Source organism: Melitaea cinxia, chromosome 18, assembly GCF_905220565.1.
Source record: "Melitaea cinxia chromosome 18, ilMelCinx1.1, whole genome shotgun sequence".
Classification (NCBI taxonomy): domain Eukaryota; kingdom Metazoa; phylum Arthropoda; class Insecta; order Lepidoptera; family Nymphalidae; genus Melitaea; species Melitaea cinxia.
Genome location: NC_059411.1, coordinates 12,265,429 through 12,292,266, shown reverse-complemented (window position 1 = coordinate 12,292,266; position 26,838 = coordinate 12,265,429). Strand labels below are relative to the sequence as shown.

The following is a 26,838-nucleotide window of genomic DNA, read 5'->3' as shown; positions in this document are numbered from 1 at the left end:
AATTTTAGGGGTCGTGATCAATGGCGTTGTGGGCCTTAGGTGGAATGCGCCTATTGTTTTGGGGCACAACTGACGTTCACGCGCTCTCAGATGATATAACGTGGGGTTTGGTCGGTATTTTTAAACAAACAATATTAAAACATGAGTTTGAGTACCTAAAAAGGTATAAAAAAATATAATTTTACTTTTTATGGAAATAAGTATCCGTAAAGATTAACTTAAAACGCTTTCTGAAAATTTGTCCGATCCTCTATTTTCCTAAATCGATATATCATGAATTTTTTTTTATAAAAATAGAGATGAAACAATATAATGAAAGAAATATTGTATTATATTAAAGTACGATTCAAATAAAAATCAAAAAATTAATTTTAAAATTATATTTATACAAAAATGTCGTAAAATTATATTCTATTAGGAGAGCCTGAGGGAAAATTTTAATTGTATTTGATCTGTTCAAGTTTATTTTCAAAAAGTGCTCTGAGAGACGGTCTAGAAGGATGAAGAGTAATTTTTTTTTGTAATTTGCTATGGTTTTCACACTTAGGACAGGGAATCTAAATGCGGGTTGGCAGATTAGTAGTATATAGACTTTCATAATGTTTCATTGTAACACACGAGAGCAAAAAAGAAATAAAAACTTGCATTCCAATAATCAGCAAATCTGTCGTGCGTTTTTTGTTTTTAATAAACCTGTTCTATTTTCTATATTCGTTTCGCTGTTAATATACTCCGAATGTTGATAACGTTCTCATAAAAATATTTTAAGTGAAGGTGTTAAGCAAATTTATTATTATTATTTTTTTAATCTAACTAAAATCCAATTTATATTTTTAGGAAATATCTATGTAGCTTTATTAATAAGTAAATGGGGATACTTTTCGTATTAACATACGTTATTATTACAATCGAATCGATGCGGACGTCGTCCTGCTCACGAAGGACGACCCCTTGACGGTAATCTATGACCTCGCAGAGGAGTGAAGGAGCTGCCGAAGCCGTGGAAGACGATCTTCGAACAGACGCTGATGAGCAGCGTGATCGCGTGCGTGCCGCTGGTGGGCGCGTGCTCGTCGCCCGGCGCGCTGCGCTGGCTCGTGGCGCTGGCGCAGCACTGCACCTCGCGCGCCTTCGCGCCCGGCCTCGTGGCGCGCGCGCTGGCGCTGCTCGAGCGCGCCGCGCGCTGCGCCGCCGCGCGCGCCGACCCCTACCACCGCCTGCTGCGCGCCAGGTACAGCACGACCTGCATATACGGGGTGCTTGCAGCACACGTACTACTGAAATATTTAAATATCCTATTACCCATCGACCGATTTTATCATTTGAATGATTTTGAAATATGTGAATGTCGTTCTTAAGGCTTTTTGTAATAATACCATCCCCAAAGTGACAGAAGACAGAAGTGTGTCGAACAGGAGGGCTGGATGTACCGAATACTATTCCATTTCATGCCATGAATTTTCCAGCGAAGTTTTAATATATGAGCTACTAACGTACACTATAATCTAAAAATGTAAATAATAAAATGTTGAGATTTTATAGTGGTATATTTTGATTCTTCAAAGATTAAAAGACCTGTATTGATCCCGAGGAATAAGTAAAACTCATATTAATACGTCGTTCGGCCACTGCAGGTTCGGCTTATACGGTTTGCCGCTGGAGCTGAGTCGCTTCGGCGCAGAAGTGCCGGAGCTGTGGCGGGGCGGGACGGCCGGCGGCGCGCCGCACGCGTCTCCGTGGAGCGCGCCCGCTGCGCAGGCGCCCGCACCGCCGCCCCCTCCGCCCCCTCCGCCGGCCGCTACGCAGCCCGCGCAGACACCTCCGCAGCCGCACCACGGCTACCAGCTCAAGGACCTGCTCAACTTGCCGCCCGATACCGGTTCGACATTATATTAATACGAATTTTTGAACCGACCTTATGGTAATCAATAGCCTATTGCATTCCACTGCGGGACATAGGCCTCCACAAGTTCGCCTTCTACCTCAATAATTTGAACTCCTATGATCGATGAGCCTCTTTTGAGAAGGGATTTTAACAAATTAAGCATTGACAGAAAAATTTAGTTTCATTTATCAGGGTGTCTTCATTCAAGTGGAGGTCGTCGAGCGCAATTCGCTTAATTGTCATTGGTATCTATTGCCGACAGAAGGCAGCAAGAACGGCCCATGGAGCGGCGCAGACGGCGCGGGCTGCGTGCAGGCGGTGGGCGCGGGGCTGGGCGAGGCCACGCCGCTGCACGTGTCGTGCCACCTCGCCTCCGACGGCACCAAGCTGGAGACGGCCGCCGCGCGCCCGCCGCCCGCCGTCGTGGGCGCGCACTGCGCCGACCCGCACCAGGTGCGCGCGCTTCACTCTTTCTAACCTCTAGCATTGCCCGCCGAGATAGTTTGCTCGGCCGGTGCCGGTGTAAAAATATCTCACGTACCTCCGTGTTATACTTGATTCTACTTATAGTATCAAGTTTCATTACAACCAGTTCCTCCTCACTAAAACTTTCACATTTATAATATTTTCGCATTTAGATTGCTCTTTATATTTATAAATTAAAAAATAAAAGTCACTATGACTATGTAGTCCTATATCTTTTTTTAAGACTTTTTTTTATCAAGAATGTAGTTTAATATAAATCTTTACAATTAACTAATATCATGTCAAACCATCACCATGTCTAAGAATTTTTTAAAGTTCGATTTTTATTGTTAATGTCATACTATTGTATTTCAGCTTTGGACAGTCGTCAAGGAGGGACAAATTAAACAATCTTCTCAGGATCCAGACTCGTTAGACGACGTTGAGAGTTCACTAATGGAATGTGATCCGCAGGACAAACAAGAGTACTCTGACGAGAAGTTGTTCAAGGTATTTGCAACTAATGTATGTTTTGTCAAATATTGATTATTTAAATTGGTTATGCAAGATTTGTCTACTACTAACCTATTATACAGGGGATTTTTCAAAAACTCGAGACAGTGAAGGGTGTGACCAAGACATGCTATAAAACCATTTTGTGTTGCATTTAAAAAAATACTTCAATAATCTTGCCTTTATACTACCTTTCTTTTTTTTAAAATACAACTAGGTCGGCAAACAAGCATACATTTTTATTAAGCGATTACCATAGTGTATAGATATCTGCAACACCAGAAGCATCGCAAGCGTGTTGCCGACTAGCCCCGACCGCGGAGGGGTCCCCAAAGAACTCCGGCCACCTTACTCATCACAAGCTAACACAAATTAAGAGCAGTGTTATTTAGCTGTCATCTTCTGTAAGGTTGAGGTCCCCAGATGGACTGCTCCAGATATTTGAAGAATTTTATATCCTGCTGTGTAGCACCTCAATAAACTACTTACTTAGTAGTTTTAAAGCTATACAGTCAAAATTTCCAAGTATTTGGTGGATTGCGCTTAAATGGTTATAATGGTCTATATGTGTGAGCAGGAGAGCGCAGGCGCACAGTGCGGCGTGCCGTGGGCCACGCTGGTGACGCGCGCGCCGCAGCACACGCTGGTGGTGGAGCGCATGCACTCGGGCGCGCGCCGCTACATCGTCTTCGACTTCGGGCACCTCGTGCGCCTCACCGACCTGGTGAGTCACATCCGCACTGCGTCCACGCGTCACACACGCTACTCGTGGGCCACGCTGGTGACGCGCGCGCCGCAGCACACGCTGGTGGTTAGTAACTATATTAGCCACTTAGACATCTCTGAATATATGCCTTTTATCCGTTATGGTGAAATATATTTCGTTCCTCGTCACAGTTTCAGGTCTTATCCATATCCACCGACTTTGGGACTTCTTTTCGAAAAACGAATTCACCAAGAAGCGCTCCTTATCCGATTCTCGATTTGTCGCGATCTTGTACTCTCACTTTAGCGTTAAAGTCTCCCATAACAACGTTGTAGAAGACTGAAGTAGTGCCATGCATGGCCCTTCTAATATCATCTTCATCGTCAGAGTGCCGAGATCAGCGCATATACCTGTATCACTTTCAGGGAATACCTGTCAGTGAGTTTAAGTACAAGGTATGTTGGGTTGACACACTGCTGACTTCCACAACGTTGCTAGTGAGAGTCTTGTGGACCAGAAAACCGACGCCACCTTGGAAAAGCCAGGTAGAACAATCGTCCAAAGTCCAGAATCATCAGTCCTCGCAATCTCTTCAGGCTTCAGATAACCCCAGTATGCTCCACTTAATGTTACTTAGTTCTAATTCAAGTTCAGTGCGATGATGCTCCAGCCGTAAAGTGCATCCATTATACGTCGCGTGGTGTAGTAGAGGGGGTGGCTATATTCTTTACTGCCGTAGCCACACGGCAAATTTTATATTTATAACTAACTTGTAAAATGTTCAACAGATAATTCCATCTTGTTCGGACCTGGTGACTCTGTGCATCGACATCTGGACGGTGGGTGAGGAGACGGACTGCGTGAAGTTAGCCTTCGCCACCGATATCGCCACCAAGCACCTCGTACTCACCGACATACAGCCGCCGCCGCTCTGTCGATACATGAAGGTGACACTACATTTTTTATTATATACTATGTGTAGAAATGTTTCAATCGTAGTGACTTTTGTCCTTTTGTTTTAAGAAAATAGTAAATTGTGATGTCCGATACTGCAGCTTCTTGACCAATTGTATCTCAAAAAGTTTGAATTTACTACCTGATTTATGATTGATTGGTTTGTGCATTATTTTTAATGAATTTTAGTTACATTATTGAATATAAGGAAATTAACATTAATCTCTTGTAATAACAATACTGGTGCTAACCAGGTCAGAAAACTTACTTTTTGTCACATTTAGCTTACAAACACTTATCAGCTTCTCTCCTTATTTAAAAAAAGCATTGTAAGTTCTAAAATCTGGTTTTTAAAACGAATCAATTTATTAATTAATAAGGAACCAGGCTTAATGTACATAACATGGAAATATAATAAAAACGTAACTTTAATGGTAAATTTCGAAATCCATAGATAACAACAATAGGACGATATGGTATGACAGCCATGAAGTGCAAGATACCGTTGGGCTGGTTTTATGGAGAGATAGCGGAACTAGCCAATGTCCAAGCTTCCATCAACGCACTTAAGGCTTTGTATGAAGATTTGTCTTGTCGATTTAGGTGAATTTTTAACCTTATTTTATTAGTCAAAAATACAAAAATGCAAATAGACATATTTGTATTAATTTTTTGTTAATTTTTTTGTTTAGATTAGCTACTGGTAAACTGATCGACTTGTTAAATCCATATTTGGACCTTTACAATGGAAACGCAGCTCACATGATGGCATACCTGAACCAACCCAATGAGTCAGACCCTAAAGTGATAGCTGCTTACCAAGAGTGCATGGAACTCCAACTTCAGCTACATAACTGCACTAACATATTGAAACGACTACAGAACGCTCCCGATTTTAACGATAAAGTGATGGAGCTCATTGAAAAAGGTGTTGAGACATCCGAATCTCTTCTAGAGAGGGCTTCGACTGACAAACTCCGCGTGATCACGGAGAATATTATCGACTTGCTGTTATACTTCCTCTTCCAAATGAATGATGTAGTAAGTTCGAATTAATGACACGAAACGTTTTTTTTTTTATTCATTACTCTGTATTATAGTAGTGTAAGCTGAGTACAGGCAAATATTTCAAATACAATTACATTTCTTGTTAAGTTTAATTTCGGAACTTAGAATGCTTAAATTTCCATGCATTGTCAGAAGTGTCGCAAGCGCATTGTCGATCCTACCCCCGATCCCCACCGGAAGCTCCGGTCACCTCGCTCCCCACAGGCACACGACAGTGCCTCGAGAGCGGGCTGCTATTTAGGTGGCCCAGTCGGGCCGCTCCGGGCTCGGCGAGACGTCTAACGAGTGCGTGCTCGCCCCCAGCAATACGGGTCGGTGAGCGCGGCGTGGTGCCGCGCGGTGGCGCCGCTGGCGTGGGAGAGCGGCGGCGCGGGCGCGGCGGGCTGCGCGGCGCTGCTGGCGCGCGCGTGCGGCGCGGCGCGCTGGTGGGGCGCGCTGCTGGCCGACGCGCTGGCCGCCGCCTTCGCGCACCGGGACGCGCCGCCGCACCCGCTCGACCGGTCGGTGCTAATGTTTTAGAAAAATTGTCACTAACCGGAGCGCATAGCGAACAAAGCGGCCCTTGTGAATTCGTTCAGAGAGGGAATCTCTCTGCGTATTGGATCATTGGGACGTCTTATATTCAATATAGGCTTTGACTTCTAAGGTTATTTGGTTTTTTACACAACTTCGACTCGTCGTCGAAGGAAGCTTTATTTTAAAAATGATTTCTAACGAAACAAGTTTTTTTTTGTTGATATGTAAATACACAAGGAATCATCCGCAAATTAAGTCACACGAATTTCACGATTTTATGACCCCTCCCTCGTCATTGTTCCGGCTGGTCGCATTTGCGAACTGCCCCCCCCCCGTTTCCATCTAATATTACATTAAAATATTAATATCTACTTTTGCACAATCGCGCACTTTGTTACTAATAATCTCCTTTAATCTGAGGTTGTCTGGAAGAAATTGCTTAAAGCAATAAGACCGCCGTTGCATGCTATCATTGTGTTAAAGTGTTAGATTATATTTATGCAAGAAGTAATAAATAAATAAATGAAACACGCAGATAAAGTGTACGTTATAGCCGTGATAGCAAAAAAAACTTATAATGAAACAATATCATAGCCAAAAATTCTGCGATCGCCAGATGCCTGGTGGCGGTGATGTACATGGCGCGCAAGAGCATGTACGCGCACGGCGGCGGCGGCGGCGTGACGCAGGCGCTGTGCGCGCGCGCGCTGGAGCTGCTGCGCGCGCCGCGCCCGCAGCCCGCGCTGCTGGCCGCGCTGCTCACCGCCGTGGCGGCCGTGCTGGACGCCGCCGTGGCCGCCGCCACGCCGCCGCCGGCGCTGCGGAACAACCGGTACCCGCACGTGTTATATTGTTCTACGTCGCGTTTATACTCTTACTCTCATATATTTCATAATGGCCATTCATAAATCAAGTCGCACGATTTTTGTCGATTTTCTCGACCCGTCCATTGCTACGGTTGGTCACGTATATGAGATCCTCCCTATCTAGTACATCAAATAGTTTTCAATTTTTGATTTAAAACATTAGTTTCGACATTATTTTTATTTCCATTCAAACTATTTTTCAATAAAATAAACAGCAATAAAACGTAGGTATGAAAATTTGTAAGCTAGTACAGTGAGTGTCAATTCAGCAACAAAACAATTTAAACCTTCTTTTTACTTAATTATTAATAGGCATACAGTTAAAATATCATGTTTAAATATGAGGTAAAAATTATAAATAATTTGTAATATTTTGAATGTATCACAAAACTTTAAACCTCCACTCCTTTTCACACAATAATCACACTTCGTCCAATACTTTTGATATATACAACAGTTATTTGTTAATGTTAAGGAGGATATGGTTACCATACCAGTTTTATCACCATAGAGACGATCGTCAAGCATCGGAGCAACTCGCACATTCGATGTTATATATAACATTCAGTAAAAAATGATTGAAAAAATGATTTTCATAAGATGGGACTGGGTGGCCGGCGGTCGCGCGCGCCCCACCCCGCCGGAGAGCACGCCGTCGCCGCGCACGGTGGAGGGCAAGCTGCACCGCCGCAAGCTGCACAAGAAGCTGCTGCACCAGATGCAGGAGCTGGAGGCCTCGCGCCGCGGGATACAGGTCGCGCTCGAGGAGCAGCAGGTCAGCTGACACTTTTTATCGTCTACTGAATGTACGCAATATTCCTTGCACAAATTATACCGATTTTTTATAAACAGCGCGCACGGCTCAGTTTAAAAGCACGCATGGCGATGATGTGCAAGCGGGGAAGTGCGGAGTCGAGTGGGGGCGCCACTGCGGGGACAGTGCCAATAACCGCCTGCAACAGCCGCGCCGACGAAGGCGCGCGCATCCTGAGTCCCGCGTTGGGCGCAGCCCTAGCGCACGCGCTCGTCTCTCACATGCTGGCCATGGACGCCACGCTACTGCACGACCACCTGCTGCTGTGTGCCAAGGTACTGCGTGCTGATACTACGAGTTCTACTACTGCATCGAACTCTTGCTAACTTCTATGTCTCCGTTAACAGTATTCAATTATTAAAAATGAATACAGAGTGAACATCAATAAATACCTAAAGGCAGTAGATATGATTGATTTATCCTGGACGGCTATTATTATTATTTTTTCAATATGTATAGTATAATAACTAAATAAATAAACGCTTTCTTCTGTGTTGGGGGTCTGGAAATACTCACAATACACATGCACAAACGCCCAGACCACGACAAACATCTATATGGACAATACATAAATATATAATAAATATCTGCCGTAAGCGGGGATCGAACCCGCGACCGCCAGCGCAACGCGTCGTCCAGTATTAAACAGATCTCTACAGTTTGATATCACTACTTCGTTCGATGTGGTTCATAACAAAAGAATTCCGTTCCAAGAGCAGATAGAACATGTACATATTTTTTATTGATGAGCTATTTGAATATATGCAATTTTTATTGAAAACCAAATTTTTCGAATAATTGCTTACTTAAAATAATTTAGAAATCTTTAAACTTTCAAATTACGATTTACAATTGAAATTGAATCGTTCGATTAGGATTACGTATAATTTATTTATTTATTTATTTATACTTTACTGCACAATACATTATAGAATTGGACAAAAGGCGGGCTTAATGCTAAAAGCATTCTCTACCAGCCAACCTTAGGACGTACAAGAGCAGACGTTTATAGGTAGGTCCGTGAGTAAATTATTGTCATAGTAAAGTCCCACTTGCCCGCAGGTGGTGGGGCGCCTGTGCGCGCTGTGCGGCGGCGCGGCGCTGCTGGAGCCGGCGAGCATCCTCGGGCTCGCGCGCCTCGCCGTCACGCTGCCGCCCTGGCCGCGCCACGCCGTCACCACGCTGCTGCAGGTACCTACTGCTGCCTACCCGATGACACCCACCTTGAACTCGATCTAATTGGACTCAAATAAATACGATTCAATATCTACAATTTTATTTTTGTGTTAACCACACATTAGAAACTCTAAACATTTTTTAATATCATATCAAAAATTGACCGCTCCAGCGGGGTTCGAACCCGCGTCTCCGACTGACCGTGTAACGGGTTTCTGTAAAGAGCTTACTATAGACGGCGCCACGGTTCGCTTAAACCGAATATAAAAATCATCCTATCAAAAATTTCGATCTAGCGGGTACATCGTTCCATAGCTTAATTGGCTAGTGCGCCGACACGGTCAGTCGGAGACGCGGGTTCGAACCCCGCTGGAGCGGTCAATTTTTGATATAATATTAAAAAATACGATTCAGTCTGTAACATCCCACTGCTGGCCTGGTCTTTCTCTCCATGTAGGAGAACGATCGGAGCTCAACGGGATAAGGTTTTATTAATTAAATATATATTTTAACCACTTCGAGAAAAGGAGGTTTTCAATTTGAATGTTTTTTTTTTATGTGTGGCTACCTCATAACTTTAACTTTATACATCTAATTTCTATTCTTGACAAAAGTTTAAATAGAAATTTTAAGACCTTATTAGATCAGGGGAACCGTGACAACACCAAACACAAGTATATATTTTATATCGGTTTATTGTTTAAACATGAATTTATGTATTGAAGTGTTTGTTAAATGCCAATTTCCACACAAAGTAAGGATATCAGTTTAAAAATATGATTCCCTGACAGGACCTCGTGGAGCACGAGTGCGGCGAGCTGCCGACCACGCCCAACGAGGAGTGGGGCGGCGCGGGCTCGTCGCGGGTCATCCGCGTGGCGCAGGAAGAGCCCAGCTTCGCCAAGAGCCCGCCCAAGCGGCTCAGCACCGTCGCCGGTAACTACGCTTGTGCTACACGCCGTACATATTTCCTTACGTATAAATGCTCTTGTAACTCATGTATGTACATACTATGTATCCTAACGAAAATTATACTAGACTTGAGGGATGAATAGTGACTGCCGGATACTGAGGGCTAAAGTGTCTATATCGAACTCTGGGGATCAGCTCAGCCTATTGCAGTCCACTGCTGGACATAGGCCTCTCCAAGTTCGCGCCAGACCATCTAGTAATTTCGGTAGTATATATTATACTAACGACAATACTAACCTTGTCCACCTTACCTACTTTGTTTTAAATGGATTGATTTTTATTGTTAGTGCTAATGGTTCCATTTGAATGGTTATTTCTACCTATCAGTGAAACATGGATCCGCATGAGTCTGGTCAAATATATGTACAGAAAAACATAAAGAGGATATTTTATATGTATTTGTCTATAGTCTATAGCACAAACATCTTGTGATCGCAGAAAGCCTAACGATAAACGGTAAAATGGTAAAACTCCCTTGATAGGCTATATTATTATTTGGCACATACTAACGTCCGGCTACAAGCGTACCATTGTCGTTACAGATGTGTTAGCGGACAGTTTTGGCCTGGCGAAAAGTTCAAACTTCACCAAACCTAAAATAAACACTCGAGCCACACACGTAGCAACAAGTAAGATAACACTATAAAATGTAAGATAGATGCGATCTCTATGTTGTGCTCACATAGCCATGCTAATGACTTGCTTTAGAACAGCATCTCGCTTTCACTGGTAGATAGAATCGATTGCTTCTGTGTGCAAGTGAGTTTGTAATCTTTACAATAAATGTATCTTTTAAGGTCGTTTCAGCATTGTGTTTCTCTCATTAGGTTTCTTCGAGGACATGGAGTGCCAGTTGACCCAGGTGGCTGAATCCGACGACTCGGAGTCGGAGGACAAACTCGCGCAGTATTTCTTCGAGGCAGTCAAGAAGGAGACGAGGCCGAAACCCGTCATCGACGGCAGCAACTGGTACGTTTGTCGGTTCAATCAATGTAAATTATTAGATAATATTACAAAGATTGTTGTCGTATTAACATTTTTGTAAAATATGAAATATATTCATGCATTCCTATTTAGACTTAATGAAAATATTTACACATTACGAAGCTCAGTGCTCGTCCCTTTCGCTTTTCCTATGAAGATGCACTTATTTCTTCATCCTTTCGGACGAACATCCTCTGATATTAAAAATAAAAATCAATAAAATTAATAAAATAATAATTAGTCTGTACGCGTGCAGTTTATCGACGTGCGTGGACGCGCGTCTGGAGAGCGGGGCGGCGGCGGGCGGCGAGGCGTTCGCGCAGCGCGTGCTGGCCGCCACGGCCGCCGCGCTGCCGCTGGCGCTGCGGGCGCCGCCGCTGCGCGTGGCCGAGCCCGGCGCCGAGCCCGAGCCCGCTCCCGAGGCGCCCGCGCCGCACGACGAGCCGCGCCACAACCAGCCGCTCGCGCACACTTTGTACAACGTCTTCAAGCATCTCGCTCGGGAATTCGAGGATCAGGTATGAATTTCGATATGATCCATCGCGTATGGATAATATTCGCACAGTCGACACTGCCACACGTTCGGTCGTTCCGCAGATTGACTGCACGCTGATGGAGAACGTGATGTCGCTGTGGCTGACGCTGAACGGATCGGCGTGGGGCGGCGCGTGGTCGCTGGGCTCGCTCATCGTGCCGGCCGACGCGCCGCGCGTGCGTCTCGACTCCGACACCGTCACGGCGTTGCTGCGCGCGCTCACGCGGTGAGTACCGGCTCCGCTGGCCGACACGACCGACACGACCGACACGTCGCCGCCCTCGCTGTACCGCCTTGTTGTTGTTTTCAGATTAGAAAACATATCGTTGAGGTGTTGGGTGCTATCGATGCAAGCTTTGGCGTGGGTCGCGAGTTTACCGCTAATGGTGAGACCGATTACAGATTCCTTTCATATATATATATATATAATATTATTATTATTATTATAACATTAATTGAACGTTTTTTAGACGGAGGGTAGCACGCAGACGATGGGTCGCGTGATCCTCGACTGTGAGTACTTCGTACCTGCACTCGTGAAGTTCATCTCTATCGACGTCACCGCAGACGGGGCCGTCATCTCTTCTGAACCCTATCTGGTTGGTTAAATATATGATTATATGAAATCATTAGAATATTTTGTGTTTCTTTTTCTCGTTTTTTATTTTATCTGGGGTAGTTTTATTTTTTACTGTATTTTCTATTTTTATAATACATATTTCCATAGATATGTCGAATCAGCCCTTTTTTTTTGCAATATAATGACAATTTATAATACAAAAAAAAAAAATAGCAACTTTGTACATTGTGCTGGTTCTTTATGTAATAAGATAAAATGTTCGCCACTATATAATGAAATATATCGTTGAAATCAGGGTGGCGCCAGTATCGGCGCGGGGGCCGGCGCGGCGGCGGCGCTGCAGTCGGTGCTGTCGCGCGTGGTGAAGGCGCGCGGCGCGGCGGGCGCGCTGGTGGCGCTGCGCGCGCTGGGCGCGCTGTGGCAGCGCCCGGCCGGCGCGCCGCCCGTGGCGCACTCCGCGCTCGACCTGCACGCGGCGCTGCTGCGCGCCGCGCACGCGCTGCTGCCCGCGCTCGCGCCCAAGCACGTGCACCACGCGCTGCCGCTCATCGAGGCCGTCGGTGAGATCGTTGTGCTATTTGCGGAGTGTGGTGACATCTGGTATTAGACACTGTGTGTGTGCTACGTAAATGTGACTGATTTGATGTGCATTTTACATTTTATTTTAAAATTGAGTAACCATCCAGCTTTTTTTATTAAAAACGAATCGTTACAATGGGAAGAAATCGTAGTAAACACACTTACAAAAATACGGTCGAATAGTTAACTTAACTCTTACTTTTTTGAAAAATGTATTTTATGTTCTTAAATCTTAAATTCTTAACACACACTACGACGCTCGGCCGTAATGGTGCGTGTACCGTGTCGGCGGCACCTAAACACCGACGGTCGCGGGTTCGATACCCGTTCGGAGTGGATATTTGGGCTTATACAAATATTTATTTCCGATCTAATTGTTAGTCCTTGTGGGTCTCCCCATATACACCTGATAGCGATCGTTACTCATAGTGGGGAATATATTTGCCAACCCTATGTGAAGCCACGTGATGAATTAAGCTCTGATCCTTCTCTTACATGAGGTAAGAGGCCTATGCCCAGCAGTGGAATGTTACAGGCTGAAGCTATCATAACGTTTTATTGAATTCACTACTACGCACACTTTATAAACCTGTCCGCGACAAGCGTATCTACGCGCGGGGGTGGTGCGAAATGTCGCGAAATATCTGAACGTCTCCCGCAGCGGAGCAGTGCGGGCGCTGGGTGCGCGAGAGCAGCGGCTGGCGCGCGGAGAGCGGCGGCGGCGGCGGCGCGGCGGGCGGCGAGGCGCGCCTGTCGGGGCTGCTGGCCGACGTGCTGGCCGGCAGCTCGCGCCGCGCGCCGCTGCGCCGCGCGCTGCTGCAGCAGCTGCTGCACTACGCGCGCAAGCTGCTGGCGCTGCCGCTGCCGCCCGCCGCCGCGCCCTCCACCGGCCACGCCGTGACTGACGTACTCATTCTAGCTTGCTTTTTTATTTTTTTATATCGTTATATTTTTGTAACTATCTTCTTTCCTCGTTGTCATCTTGTTTTTTTTTATAATATACAACTAGATCGGCGAACCAGCGTATGCTTGCAACAACGTAAGCAAAAGCATCGCTTATCCTATTCCCGACCCTCCCCGGGAACCCTGACTACCTTACCCACCACGGGAACACGACACTACTTGAGAGGAATATTTTTTAGTTGTGATTTTCTGTAAGGTTTTGAAAAAATTCCCAGACGAGCTCCAGATTCAAAACAGGTTTTTTTTTTGCTGTTCCCTACCTAATGATGATTTATTTTTTTATAATTTTCGTCTACAGCCAGCGACGAGTCCCAGCGGTTCGATCGGCGACATGTCCCAAACGGATGAGAGCAAAGCTCAGAACAATGCGGCGCAAACGGAAGACACCAATCTCGAAGACGAAAGAAAGCAGCAGGTGCCTAAGATGCCCTGCCTCGCTGATACAGGTGACCACTCATTTACCTCTGTCCATATAACAAACGTTTCATGTAAAAATAAGAAAAAAAAATTTATTGTATTTTTTTTTATTTTACTTTTTTACTTAAAATGTTTAAATATAACATAATGTATATTCATAATTCATTTTGTTTTCAGTATTACAACACCATGATATCATGCAAAAGTTCTACAGAACGTTATCAATGTGCGACGGTATGAACACGATCATTTTGAACTCGGGTAAATATATGCACCATATTAAAACCACAGTAGATAGTGAAGTTGGTCAATTCTCTGTTCGAATATTTAATTGAGTGTTTATTTGAATTGTAGCCCACAAAGTAGTCAATATATCACATCGCTACAATAATAAAAAACGCCGTAAATATACATGTACCATTACAGTCTAGTAAGTTTTCAATAAATCAATACAGTGGTTTTGTAAACAATTATCAATGATTATAGGAATTAACGGCGAGTCCAGTTCGGAACAGTGGTCTCTGAAGGAAGAAGTGTTCTGGCTGGTAGCTCAACTTCCAACACTTGCCGCTAACCCCACACTTATTCTACCCAGTCTATTGGACTTCCTCAGTAAGTTTCATATAAACAATTCTATTATGCTTAGAAATTTTAGTTTTTATGAGAGCAATCTTGATATTCTTTTATTCTCTTCTCTTGCTCAGCGTAACAACGACCATTATATAGACAAAATTAAGTTTTATTTACAGTAATTGTGTTTGCAGGCTTATGAAGAAAAACCGACTTCAATTATATCGACAAGTAATACAACGTAGGTAGACGAAAAAAATAATCAAGTAAATACGCATTATCAAAGATTACTCCAAAAGTTGTAATCAGATCTCGATGAAATTTAAATGTCACCACATGATAACCGGCTTTCGATTAAATTAAAAATCATTAAAATCGGTACACCCAGTAAAAAGCTATGCAGATTTTCGAGTTTCCCTCGATTTCTCTGGGATCCCATCATCAGATCCTGGTTTCCTTATCATGGTACCAAACTAGGGATATCTCCTTTCCAACAAAAAAAGAATTATCAAAATCGGTTCACAAACGACGGAGTTATCCACGAACATATATAAAACATAAAAAAAATATATATACGGTCGAATTGAGTAACCTTCTCCTTTTTTTGAAGTCGGTTAAAAATATTCGTTTAGAAATTTCAACAACTCCTAGTCTATAAATGATTTTGTTACCTAGGCATCCAGTGATTGGTTGCCACTCGCAACCACCAAAATAAAAATGGTATATATTACTTTACATAAAAATCAGGGTTCGAAAAAGGAAATATTGTTTTGGGTTTATAATTGGCATACCAGTAGTAGTTAAATATCAATTATCTGTGAGTATCATGTAGACTATCTTATAAACAATAATTTTCTTGTGTCGATAAGAATAAATCCTAGTGGTCCATTGAGTGTGAAGTGGTTTTTTTTTTATATCACTAGGTCGGTAAACAAGCGTACGGCTCACCTGATGGTAAGCGATTACCGTAGCTTATAGACACCTGCAACACCAGATGCATCGCAAGTGCGTTGCCGACCCAATCCCCAATCCCCCCAGGAGCTCTGGTCATCTTACTCACCAACAGAAACACAATACTGCTTGAAAACAGTATTATTTTGCTGTGATCTTTTGTAAGGCCGAGGTACTACCCCAGTCGGGCTGCTCATATTTTGAGCAGGAAATTCCTGCTGTGCCCTACCTCAGTTTATTATTATTTACTATAGATGGTATGTTTTATTTCCAGGAAAAGAGGAGATGGTGCGTCTGTCACAGGGCATGCAGCAATTAGTGGTGCGTGTGCTGGATCGGCCCGAGGTGCTGGCCGTCTTTGTAGATGCAGGTGGCTTGGAGCTGGCGCTGGACAAGCTTTCTGCCTGCCATCAGGTATTTGACGTTTATTATTTAAAAAAGACTTAGTCTTATATAAGGTAACAATATTTCTTGGATCTCTAGATCTATAGACAGCTTTATCACAGTTTATATTTATTATCATATTAACATTTTAATATCTTTAGTAGGGACTTTTATACATATGTACACGACAGTCCTATACTATACTTATCCTATACTAAAACTAACAAATTTAACATTTTAAAATCAACTAAATTATAATACTAAATTATTACTAGATCTTAATACTACTAAATACAAATTCTAGTATAGATTTGGCATATTGGGATGTTGGTTCAGACAAGATCTGACTTCCAATAAATTCAGGCCTAACTTGGACACCAAATCTTGTCTGCTCCGTTTGTAACGGACGCATTCTATCAAAACATGTTGTACGTCTTCTACATATTTACATACTGTGTGTGGAATGTGTCTTAGTGCCGTTACAACAAGAGTCCGTCTCATATTCATCTTAGCAAACCATGGAATACGAGGAGGCTGACACTTGATCGTTTTATACCAAATGCCTTTTTCAAGAAAGTGTTTGTCAAAATATTCTTTAAACTTTTAGTTTATACTTTTATGTCTGTGTTGTAAAACTTTATATTAAAAGAGGGGAATTAATTAATAATATAAGAAAATAAAAATTTTACTTGTATTGTTTGAATGCTATAATCTCGAAAAATTATTTTAGTGCTTACAGAAATTAGCAGTAGGGTTTAATTAAAAAATATATTAACAAAAAAAAGGCTGTAATGAGTATGTACATACCAAACCAGTTAGTCCGTAAAATCACATTGCAACTCTCGTGGGCGGCGGCATGGCGTATCAGTAGACATAAATAACAAATAATTCTATAAGCATTCGTACAGATGAAATCTTAAGTGACGATTAGAGATATATTTAGCGAATAAGGGACTTTTATGTAAATAAAGTAATTTATACGTTTTGATAGGCTGGACCGAGCGGGAACCAAGGATTGGTGTCTTCCCTCATGAACCATCTGAAACTACCGCCTCAACTCATCAATCTTTCGACCCCGGCGTCCGGGAACAAAAAGTCACAACCGCCCGTCATTGAGACTACCGATGGATTAATTAACATTGCACCTCTTTGTAAGTATTTTATATTTTTTGTATGTTTAGTTTATTTATTTTATTAATGTTTAAACTTAAGTGGACATACATTTACCATTTAAGTCTACACATAATAATGGCATAAATTTAGACATATACTTTTAAATACAGTTTTAAAGAGATATATTTTTTATAAATTAATATAAAAAAAATTTAGAATTCTAACAATAAGAAAGATAAAAATAAAAAAAATCACCGAGAAATTACATTAATCTTAATTAATTTAAATTTACTTTAAAAGTGTCAATGTTATCAAACACAATGTCATGAGAGTTGTAAAGAAAAATATATATTTGTAGTAATAAATTGAAATGTTAAAATGCTTTAATGTTTTACAAATAATTCACAGTCACATATTAATGTCGGTGATATATGTAATAACAACATAAATAATTGTTTCTTTACAAATGAGAAAAATCGGCTTAAATTGTATGGACAAGTAACACAATGTAGGTAGACGAAAAATAGTCAAATAAATACGCACTATTAGAGATGCCTTAAAACTATTTAATAACAACTATTTTAACTGAGCACAGCAGGAATTTCCTGCTCAAAATATGGAGCAGCCCGACTGTGGTAGTACCTCGACCTTACAGAAGATCACGGCAAAATAATACTGTTTTCAAACTGGATTGTGTTTCTGTTGGTGAGTAAGGTGACCAGAACTTCTGGGGGGATTGGGGATTGGGTCGGCAACGCGCTTGCGATGCTTCTGGTGTTACAGGCGTCTATAAGCTACGGTAATCGCTTACCATCAGGTGAGCCGTACGCTTGTTTGTCGACTTAGTTGAATAAAAAAAAAATTAAATGGGATCACATGACAAACACTAGCATTCGATTTAAAAAAAAAGAATCATCAAAAATCGGTACACCGTAAAATTCCAATTGAGAACTTCCTCCGTTTTTGAAGTGATCGAGTAGAGCGTCAGTAGTAGAAGTGGGCCCGTGAGACGCCCACTCCCGATACGATGAGTATAGGTATGAGTATAAGAGTGAAGGCGGCGGCCGCAGGCACGGTGTCGTGCGCCAACCCCACGGCGCAGGCGGCGGACGTGCTGCTGGGCGGCGGCGGCGGCGGCGGCGCGTGCGCGGCGCGGCGCGTGCGCGCGGCGGCCTGGTCCTACCACTTCTTCAGCGCCGACGACGCGTCGCTGGCGCTCACGCTCGCGCTGCCCTACGCCGCCACGCTGCACGAGGTGCACCTGCAGCCGCACCTCACCAGCCTCGCCAGTCAGTACCCGCCCGCTACCGTTGCGACGTATTTACAAATAGACCAACGAGGCTATTCGTTATTAAATCTTACTATGGTATAGGCGAATATTTTCGTTATAATCTATAATTGCACCAATTATATATCGCACATTCGGTGCAACATATAATTGCACCAATTATATATCGCACCTTCGGTGCTACAAAGTCACAATTCAGAATACTTTTTTTGTTATGTCTTTTGTACAACTAACAAACAAATGCAAAAAAAAAAAAATTAAAAGTTCTCTCCTGTAAAATTAAGAAATGAGTTATTGTGTTTTTGTTGCACCGAAGGTGCGATATATTGAAAATAATAATAATGATTACATGTACCTAACAAAGCCCTTCCTCTTTATCTTAATATTTCATTTCCCTGCGGGATCTATAATTATCTTTTCTATTTTTTTATAAGTAAGATGTAACTTATATTTGTGAAATAAATACACCAGAGTATCAAACGAGTTAAAGATCGTCCTTTAATCACGTGATGCTCGAAAGGTGGGGAGGGGTTCGGGAAAAAATCACAAAATACCAGGAAGGGTAAGGCTGTAATGAGGCATCACGTGTATTTATTTTAGGTTAACGCGCGAATTCTAAATTAAAAAAAAAAAAAAAAAAAAACATTTTTATCTAGAAATTAGTATCACACTACAAAATTTTCCAAATTTGATCAGATTATACCTGTATTCAGAAGGTAGTTTTTTTTCTCAAATATATTTCACAAAAAAAGTGATTTTTGAGGATATGGGGTCAGTGTAACTTACAATCTTACTACACCCAAAAGGGGTGGGATGTTAAAACTCGATTAAAAATATCCAGTGATAAATGGACAACCTCTTAACCATTTCACTAAACGAACGATTCGCTTACATATTCCAGCTTGCCCGGGAGCGGTGGGCGTGGAGGCCGGCTGCGGCGGGACGGTGGCCCCGCTGGGCGCGCCGCAGAGCACGGCCGGCATGACCTTCATCCGGCTCGTGCTGGCGCGCCCGCTGATCGTCACTACCGTCACGTTACGACTCTACAAGCCGCGCGATAGTTCGAACATGGGTCTTCTGCAGCTGCGTCTGCTGGCCGCACCCGCCTTCACCTCGCCCACTGATGCGCACCTCGCTGCGCAGGATAATCTAGAGTAACTATAATAATGCATATCTATAATTTATACATTCTTACGTATTTTTGTTGCACTAAGCACTGACTAATGCGTATTCTTGTATAGGAACCGATGGGCACGTGTCGTCTGGGCGTGTACTCGTGGTCGGCTGGAAGACTCCCGCTGGGCGGCGCTGGGCAGCTCGGGCGCCGTCAGTGCGCTCTGTGCCTGCGTGCTGGCGGGAGGCGCGCAGGCGCAGCACGCGCACCGCGCGCTGCTGGCCGCCGCGCGCGCCTCGCCAGCCCTGCGCGCGCCGCTTCTTACTGCGCTGCTGCAGATGGATGTTCACGCGCACGCGCACGGTACGTATCAATTGTGATCGATCGTGGCTATAACTGTTGTACTTAGAATTTTTATCTTATACAACTAACTCGATAAATAAGCATAAGGTAACTGTCTGCAAAATATCCCATAGCTATATATAATTACCAATATTGGTAATTATTTGAATTGGGTTAATCATATTTTTAAGAGAAACAAACTTATTTATTTAAAAAAAAAAGACAGAAAACCGAACACTTAACTTCTATTTATTACTCATTTTTACAAATATAACAATTATCACGAAATTAACCTTAACCACTAACTTAATCGAAAATAATGACCGAGAATTACAATTTAAATTAACCAAGCAAACACCCGTGACTTTGAATATAAAAATGATCAACGCACTCGTCATGAAACAACGACCTATCGTTCCGAAAGCCGAGAAGCAAAAGAGCCCTCTGAACGGGTAGGGACTGCTTTTATTGACGTTGTTGCATGACGTTACAAAACGTATTAGCGGGTAGGGAACTATTTTTATAAACACTGTTGCACGACGTCACGAAACATATTAAAATAATCGAGATTATGCTAACAATATATATAAAAAGCGTCCGTGCACAGCGTTCCAGCCGGCGAGCCCGGCCGGCGCGGGCGGCAGCCTGGGCGGCGTGTGCGCGCTGGCGGCGGCGCTGTGCCGGCGGTGCGCGCCGGGCAGCGCGCACGCCTACGTGCAGTGGCTGGCCGCCGCCGCCGAGCGCGCGCTGCGGGACGGCTGCCCGCCCTCGGCCGCGCTCGTGCACACCCTCGCCACGGTCACTGCTTCTACTGCTTCTACTGCCTACGATTCACTGACTTACCATTCTTTTTTTGTATATAATTAGATCGGCAAACAACCGTACGACTCACCTGATGGTGAGCGATTACCGTAGCCTATAAACGTCTGAAATTATCCCCAATTTCCTCAGGAGCTCTGGTCACCTTACTCACCAACAGGAACACAATACTGCTTGAAAACAGTATTATTTAGTTCTGATTTCTGTAAAGTCAGGGTCGAATTTCTTGCTGCGCCCTACCTCAGTTAATCTGCTCTTCTCATTCTGCCGTGCTTAGGTAAAAGACATTATAAATATCGAACCAAAAAAAGTTTTTTTGAAAGTTTTGAATTCGTTTGAACTAAATATATAATATCATTATACATAGGTTTAATGATACAATGAAAACTGCTGGGTACTGGGTACCTTTTACCTAAGCACGGCAACACTGACACTTAACAACAACCCTTACCCATTTTAACTGTAGTAACTTAGAAAGCCATGTGTGCGAAAAAATTTCACGCACGTCAAAATATATTGTGGTCATATATACTTATGGTGCACTGTTTCTGTCAGTTTTCTGAGCGTAATGAAAAGGTTTCAATAGAACTCTAAAACTGTATAAAATAAAAAAATAAAAATATTAATCCTTACATTCAGGTCTTGTGGACGCTAAAAGAAGAAAGACTGCTAGATAATCTAGAAGAATTGATAACTGACGACTTATTTGAACTGGTGTACACCTGGGTTAAGGATGTGCCAGAAATGAACCTACTTAAGAAATCATTAGATGCCGGTATGATTTTATATATAATGGTTAAAATAATTATACTGTGAGTAAAAATCAATATCATTTAAAAAAATACTATTTTATTTTTCAGTATTATGCTCAATGTGTTACATAAGACCTGAATTGTTCCGGCTTCTTTTGAAACAAATGGAAATTCCAATGGATTCAGATGAGAGGTAATTTTATAGTAAATTATTTAACAGTTTTGGTCACAAGCCATTTCAAACTGTTAATTAATTAACTTTATTTTTAACTAGCTGCCCGGACAAAGTTCTGTCAAAAGTTAAAAGTATTTTTTTTTTTTTCTACCAAAACCTTCCGTGGGCCTTAAGAGCCATTTCACAAAAATCGGTAACAATCCGCGAAATTGTAATATTTTGACGTCGTTAATCTCAGTGTTGGATGCAATAATGTAATTTATATTCTTGAAATATAATAGAGCAACCTTTGTTGTAGTCCATAGTCAGATCAGAATTTTGATTTATATTATGTGTATAAAATTATTAACCTTTTCATCAGCCTCCTCCCTGGGTAAACGGTCGCAATGTATACTTTGAAGTCCTACTTTTCAATAACCTCTACGTTGAAACCATTTTAAAAAAATATCATAATATGTGGAATATAATTTTGTTGTCCACTATCATAGATTTTTATTCCATTTGTATCTCTATTAAACGATAAAAAAAATTTAAAGTTACCAATATTTTCCAAATAAGTACAATTTTAAAAGCGATATTTCTCTTAGAAAACTAAGAAATTTTAACGAACTATCTTCATCAAAGTAAACTTACATCATTAAGGAATACAAAAAAAATAATTAAAAGATGTAATTATTTTTAATACATTTTATATTAAATAATAAAAAGATAGTATATATTGCCACGCATCAAGCCCGGTAAATCAGTCGAGCGCTAGCGCTCTTAGAGGTAAGGTCCACGCCAAATTCTGCGCAGCCGTCTCTTTCGCTCACACGCGCCAAGCGCCTGTTGTTATAGCGGATAAAACGCATTTGATACTTTCATAATAAAATATAAATAAAATAAACATATTACGAAAATGACTGTAAAATAATATAATGATAATTTCTGTAAACATATGTATAATTTAATTTTCTTTTCTCACACTATCAATACAAATAGGCATTTCAATCTGTTTGTCTTGTTATTTGTTAATTAATATGTTTGTCGGTGTCGATGTCATTAAATGCTTTTTTATTCATATCGTAAATATTAGATTCATTCGTAAACTGAAAAAACTAAATCAATTTAAAAAAATTGTTTCATAAAATTGATTTTTTAAATTTTATTTTAAATTTATTGACTGTTGTTATATAACATACTTGAAATTTTTAACAAATTAATTATGTAAAAAACATTTTATACCATAGTTATAATTTTTATTATACATCAGAAAATGATCACGATGGTCTTTTGGTTGTCACACTATACGTACTAGCACAAAGATCGCGCGGCTCGTACGACTCGCGCGATGCGACCAAATTTACCTAAACTTGCAGAGCGTAAAATTGTGAAATGGCTCTTAAGGAACATACAAGAAAATAAATTAGCCGAATTGTTCGAGCCATTTACTGAGTTATGCGCTTAGCAACATTCATTTTTATTTATATACAAATTCAACGAAAAAAATACAGTCCACGCTGCGTATATCGCGCTAGATGGCTTAAATGTGTGTGTTAAATTCCACCCTGGATTCTTCGAACACAGACCAGACGGTGGAATAGAACTACTATATGGTAGATGTGGATATAGTTTTTTTTTTTTTAACAAACGAGTACTTAGTGTAAGTCTCTAGCACATTGCCGATATGGACTGAGTGGTCATTGTTAGGGGTTGAAGCCAACGCCTTTATTCTCGTTTTAAAACTGTAAAGCCCCGTTCATATTGAATACTTCTAAAATTTACTGTAGAGAATTTTTTTTTTTTATATATTTACTTAAAACGATCTTGAATATAGTCAAAATCAAAATCAAAAACAGTTTTATTCAAATACTTTCGAATCGTCATTTTACAAATTAAAACTAAAAATAAATTATTATTTTTGCAAAAGTAAAGCTACCACCGATTCGGAATGTAGATTCTACAGAGAAGAATCGGCAAGAAACTCCACTGTTACTCTTTTGAGAAATAATATATAAACTGTGTTTTAGTACAAAATTAGAACCATGTTGTATAAAATACAGCCACACTAAGTCCACACATTTTTATCAACTGCGTAATCCTGCACCGAATAATAAGCTTTATCAAATTTTTTTTTTTTATTAAAAACTTTAAATTTATTTTGAGACAATTCCAAAATTGTAAAATATAAATATATTATCTACAAGAACTTATAAATAAAATAGCTTAGCCATCTCGTCTACGATAAATTTTTCGAAGTGAGCTTTGTTCTTCTTAAATAAATCCAAAATTTGCAACTTTAACATTGACACGTCACAAGCAATATTTTTCCACTGGAACCATTCCATAATATCTTGTTTGCGAGATGAAGTTGTAGGTGCTTTGTTAAGTTTTCGAGAATGATACGATGCATTATCGCAAACAATAACTGCAGTCTGAGCAATTTCATTATGTGATCTATTACAATCAGAATCTGTAAACGATTCAAACAAATTATATATAATATGTTTTTCAGTAGATTGCAAAGGGCGCTTAGTGCGTTTAATAACAGAAAGTGTCCTCCAGGACTCACACACAAACAATATCGTCTGGTTCACTGACTAAAACACGTGCTACGTCCAAGTAGTCGCTAAGTCAATTAAGTATGTAACTACATGATGACACTGAGAATGTAACCACGTCACGTAACTACATCGTATGTGTGAAACTGACTTTATGTCGATTACGTGAACCGATAACGAAGTCAAAATTTTAGGTACTCGTTTGTAAAAAAAAAAAAATCTTTCGATGGTATTAACTTAAACTCTTACACCCCTTCCTGGGTCCTTTGATACTATTCGAGAACCGGTACTTCTAAAAACTCCATAAACACTTACACGGGCAGACTGCACTACTATGATTCAGGTTTTCCACTTTAGCACGGCTCAGTAAACCAATTTTTAAGAATAATACGTATAATGTTGGCAGTATGGAGAGCCAGACGGACGACACGAAGGTGCGGCGGCCGAAGGCGAGCGCGGGCGCGGGCGCGGGCCGCGTGCGGCTGCGCGGCTGGCAGCTGCGCACCGTGGCCGCCGCCGCCATGTCGCCCGCCGCCACCTGCGCGCTGCTCGCCTGCCCGCTGCCCGCGGCGCTCGTGCGCGCCGTCGCCGGTGACTCGCCATATCTGTCCCCCCGCTCCCGCTCTCTTGTGTATCTAGGCCGGCAAGCTAGCGTACGACTCGCCTGATAGTAAGCGATTACAGTAGCTTATACACGCCTGCCTCAGTTTTCCTGAGAGTAACCCCGCTTTCTGCTGATGAGATTGTGGGTTCTTTCTTGTCCTTGGACTGTCTGGGTGCAATATATGTATTTTATAAATATATTAATTTATAATTAAATTTGGAAATATATTGGTATGTATGGAAAAAAATTATGTAGTTATATATCCTATTCAGTCAGCTGTTACCTTTCACACGAGTATAAAGTTGTTTACCATAGCAGTAGACGACAGTCTGTGTTACATGAAGATATTTATTTATATGATCCCGTTTCAAATTTCCTATTATTTCAAAAGAAAAATATGATATAGATAGAATGTTTTTGAATATATTAATTTAAATAACTTCTATTATTTTGCAGAATTTAGTGAAGCTAAGTTAGAAGCGATATTGGCTCAAAATGGCTCTGAAGAAGATGTTGATATGGTGGATCCGAACAGTAAGGAAGAGAGTCGATTAAGAGGTAATTTCTTTATAAACCATAATATAAATAACCAATATATATATTATATAAATAACCAAGACTTGATGATGAAACCCCAGAGAAATCGATGGAAACCCTCGAAAATCGTAGTGACGACTAGTGTTTTTGTAATTTTTTTTCGTCTACTTACGTTGTATTACTTGTCTATGTAATTGAAGCTGGTTTTTTTCGTTTGCGAGCAAACACAATTATTATTACATTTACGAGTAAGACGTTAATTTATATTTTATAATGTCAAGTTAATCTGTGTGGCTACGGCATTAAAGAATATAGCCACACCCTCTCTTCCCATGGGTGTAGTAAGAGGCCACTAAGGGATAACACAGTTCCACTACCACCTTGGAAGTTATAAAGCCGACCGGTGGCGGGATATAGATATATATATATCCATATGCTGGCTTTGAAATACACAGGCCGAAGACGGGCAGCAGCGCCTTTGGTACGAAAAGCCAGTCCTGCGGTCACTAACCTGCCTGCCCAGCATGGTGACTATGGGTAAAACACATGAGTTCACGCTATTTTTGGCGCGAACTTATGGAGGCCTATGTCCAGCAGTGGACTGCAATAGGCTGGAATGATGATCACGATGAATGTCAAGTTTTGGTATATAAGTATTGGAGCATTCCACACGAAGCGGATAGCTAAAAATGTCGATGTTTCCGATTTTAGTAATTTTCGAATATGCTATACCTATATATATATGCCCTCAATCTATATGTGTAATATATATTGTTTAATTAAAGACTTATTAGTCATTAAAGAGTCCAGTAACCAGCTGAAACGCCCTGTAAGTTCCAATATTAGGTATTTAAAAGTACTCAGTTCAGTAATTTAGTAAACAATGCAAACGTACGGGTTCACTCGTACACCTAGAGCCCTTTAAAGCGAAAAGAGCACGGTGTAACTTGCTATGCTATGCGGGCAGAGCTGCCGTCGCTGCAGAGCATCTGCGAGGTGGTGGAGTGGGCGCGGCTGGTGTGCGCGGAGCGGCGCGTCAAGGAGTGGCTGGGCGCGGCCGGCGCCGTCTTCTGGCGCCCGCTGCTGCGCCTGCTGTGCCACCCGCGCGCGCCCGCACGGTAACACGACCCACTCTCTCGCACTCTATCGTCTGAATTAACTGCCCTAGTGTGCACTAATCTACTCGAATTTTGTAATATTTGTTTTAACTGAGGTAGGGCACAGCAGGAATTCCCTGCTCAAAATATGGAGCAGTCTTATTGGGGAAGTACCTCGACCTTACAGAAGATCACAGCTAAATAATACTGTTTTCAAATAGTATTGTGTTCCTGTTGGTGAGTAAGGTGACCAGAGCTTCTGGGGGGATTGGGGATTGGGTCGGCAACGCGCTTGCGATGCTTCTGGTGTTGCAGGTGTCTATAAGCTACGGTAATCGCTTACCATCAGGTGAGCCGTACGCTTGTTTGCCAACCTGGTGACATAAAAAAAATATATATATATACTGCTGCAAATTATCTATTCTAAGTAAGAGGCTTGTAAAAGCATTCTTCAAGTCTACAAAGTGTTATTAGATTTTTTTACTGCTATAATAGTAGCTTATTGCTTGTTAAGGTTAGGCCTAATAAAACGACTTGTGGACATTTTGACTGTATATTT

General features: G+C 41.7%; 1 protein-coding gene across 1 annotated transcript in view; it reads left to right on the top strand.

Annotated features, from left to right (window-relative positions):
- LOC123662125 (baculoviral IAP repeat-containing protein 6) overlaps positions 1-26,838 on the top strand; it is a 51,607-nt gene that overhangs the window by 8,747 nt on the left and 16,022 nt on the right. Inside the window, exons 8-43 of the mRNA XM_045597010.1 lie at positions 977-1,231; positions 1,635-1,794; positions 1,828-1,879; positions 2,151-2,338; positions 2,726-2,860; positions 3,438-3,587; positions 4,358-4,516; positions 4,978-5,126; positions 5,216-5,564; positions 5,895-6,091; positions 6,724-6,939; positions 7,574-7,748; positions 7,826-8,062; positions 8,850-8,978; positions 9,755-9,911; positions 10,763-10,904; positions 11,176-11,437; positions 11,517-11,680; positions 11,765-11,840; positions 11,925-12,053; positions 12,330-12,594; positions 13,275-13,510; positions 13,875-14,022; positions 14,171-14,254; positions 14,480-14,605; positions 15,789-15,928; positions 16,890-17,049; positions 18,082-18,300; positions 19,201-19,453; positions 19,541-19,776; positions 20,363-20,553; positions 21,214-21,349; positions 21,435-21,519; positions 24,448-24,632; positions 25,102-25,203; positions 26,150-26,300. Coding sequence (XP_045452966.1) covers positions 977-1,231; positions 1,635-1,794; positions 1,828-1,879; positions 2,151-2,338; positions 2,726-2,860; positions 3,438-3,587; positions 4,358-4,516; positions 4,978-5,126; positions 5,216-5,564; positions 5,895-6,091; positions 6,724-6,939; positions 7,574-7,748; positions 7,826-8,062; positions 8,850-8,978; positions 9,755-9,911; positions 10,763-10,904; positions 11,176-11,437; positions 11,517-11,680; positions 11,765-11,840; positions 11,925-12,053; positions 12,330-12,594; positions 13,275-13,510; positions 13,875-14,022; positions 14,171-14,254; positions 14,480-14,605; positions 15,789-15,928; positions 16,890-17,049; positions 18,082-18,300; positions 19,201-19,453; positions 19,541-19,776; positions 20,363-20,553; positions 21,214-21,349; positions 21,435-21,519; positions 24,448-24,632; positions 25,102-25,203; positions 26,150-26,300 — 6,198 coding nt within the window. The remainder of the gene's footprint in view (positions 1-976; positions 1,232-1,634; positions 1,795-1,827; positions 1,880-2,150; positions 2,339-2,725; positions 2,861-3,437; positions 3,588-4,357; positions 4,517-4,977; positions 5,127-5,215; positions 5,565-5,894; positions 6,092-6,723; positions 6,940-7,573; positions 7,749-7,825; positions 8,063-8,849; positions 8,979-9,754; positions 9,912-10,762; positions 10,905-11,175; positions 11,438-11,516; positions 11,681-11,764; positions 11,841-11,924; positions 12,054-12,329; positions 12,595-13,274; positions 13,511-13,874; positions 14,023-14,170; positions 14,255-14,479; positions 14,606-15,788; positions 15,929-16,889; positions 17,050-18,081; positions 18,301-19,200; positions 19,454-19,540; positions 19,777-20,362; positions 20,554-21,213; positions 21,350-21,434; positions 21,520-24,447; positions 24,633-25,101; positions 25,204-26,149; positions 26,301-26,838) is intronic.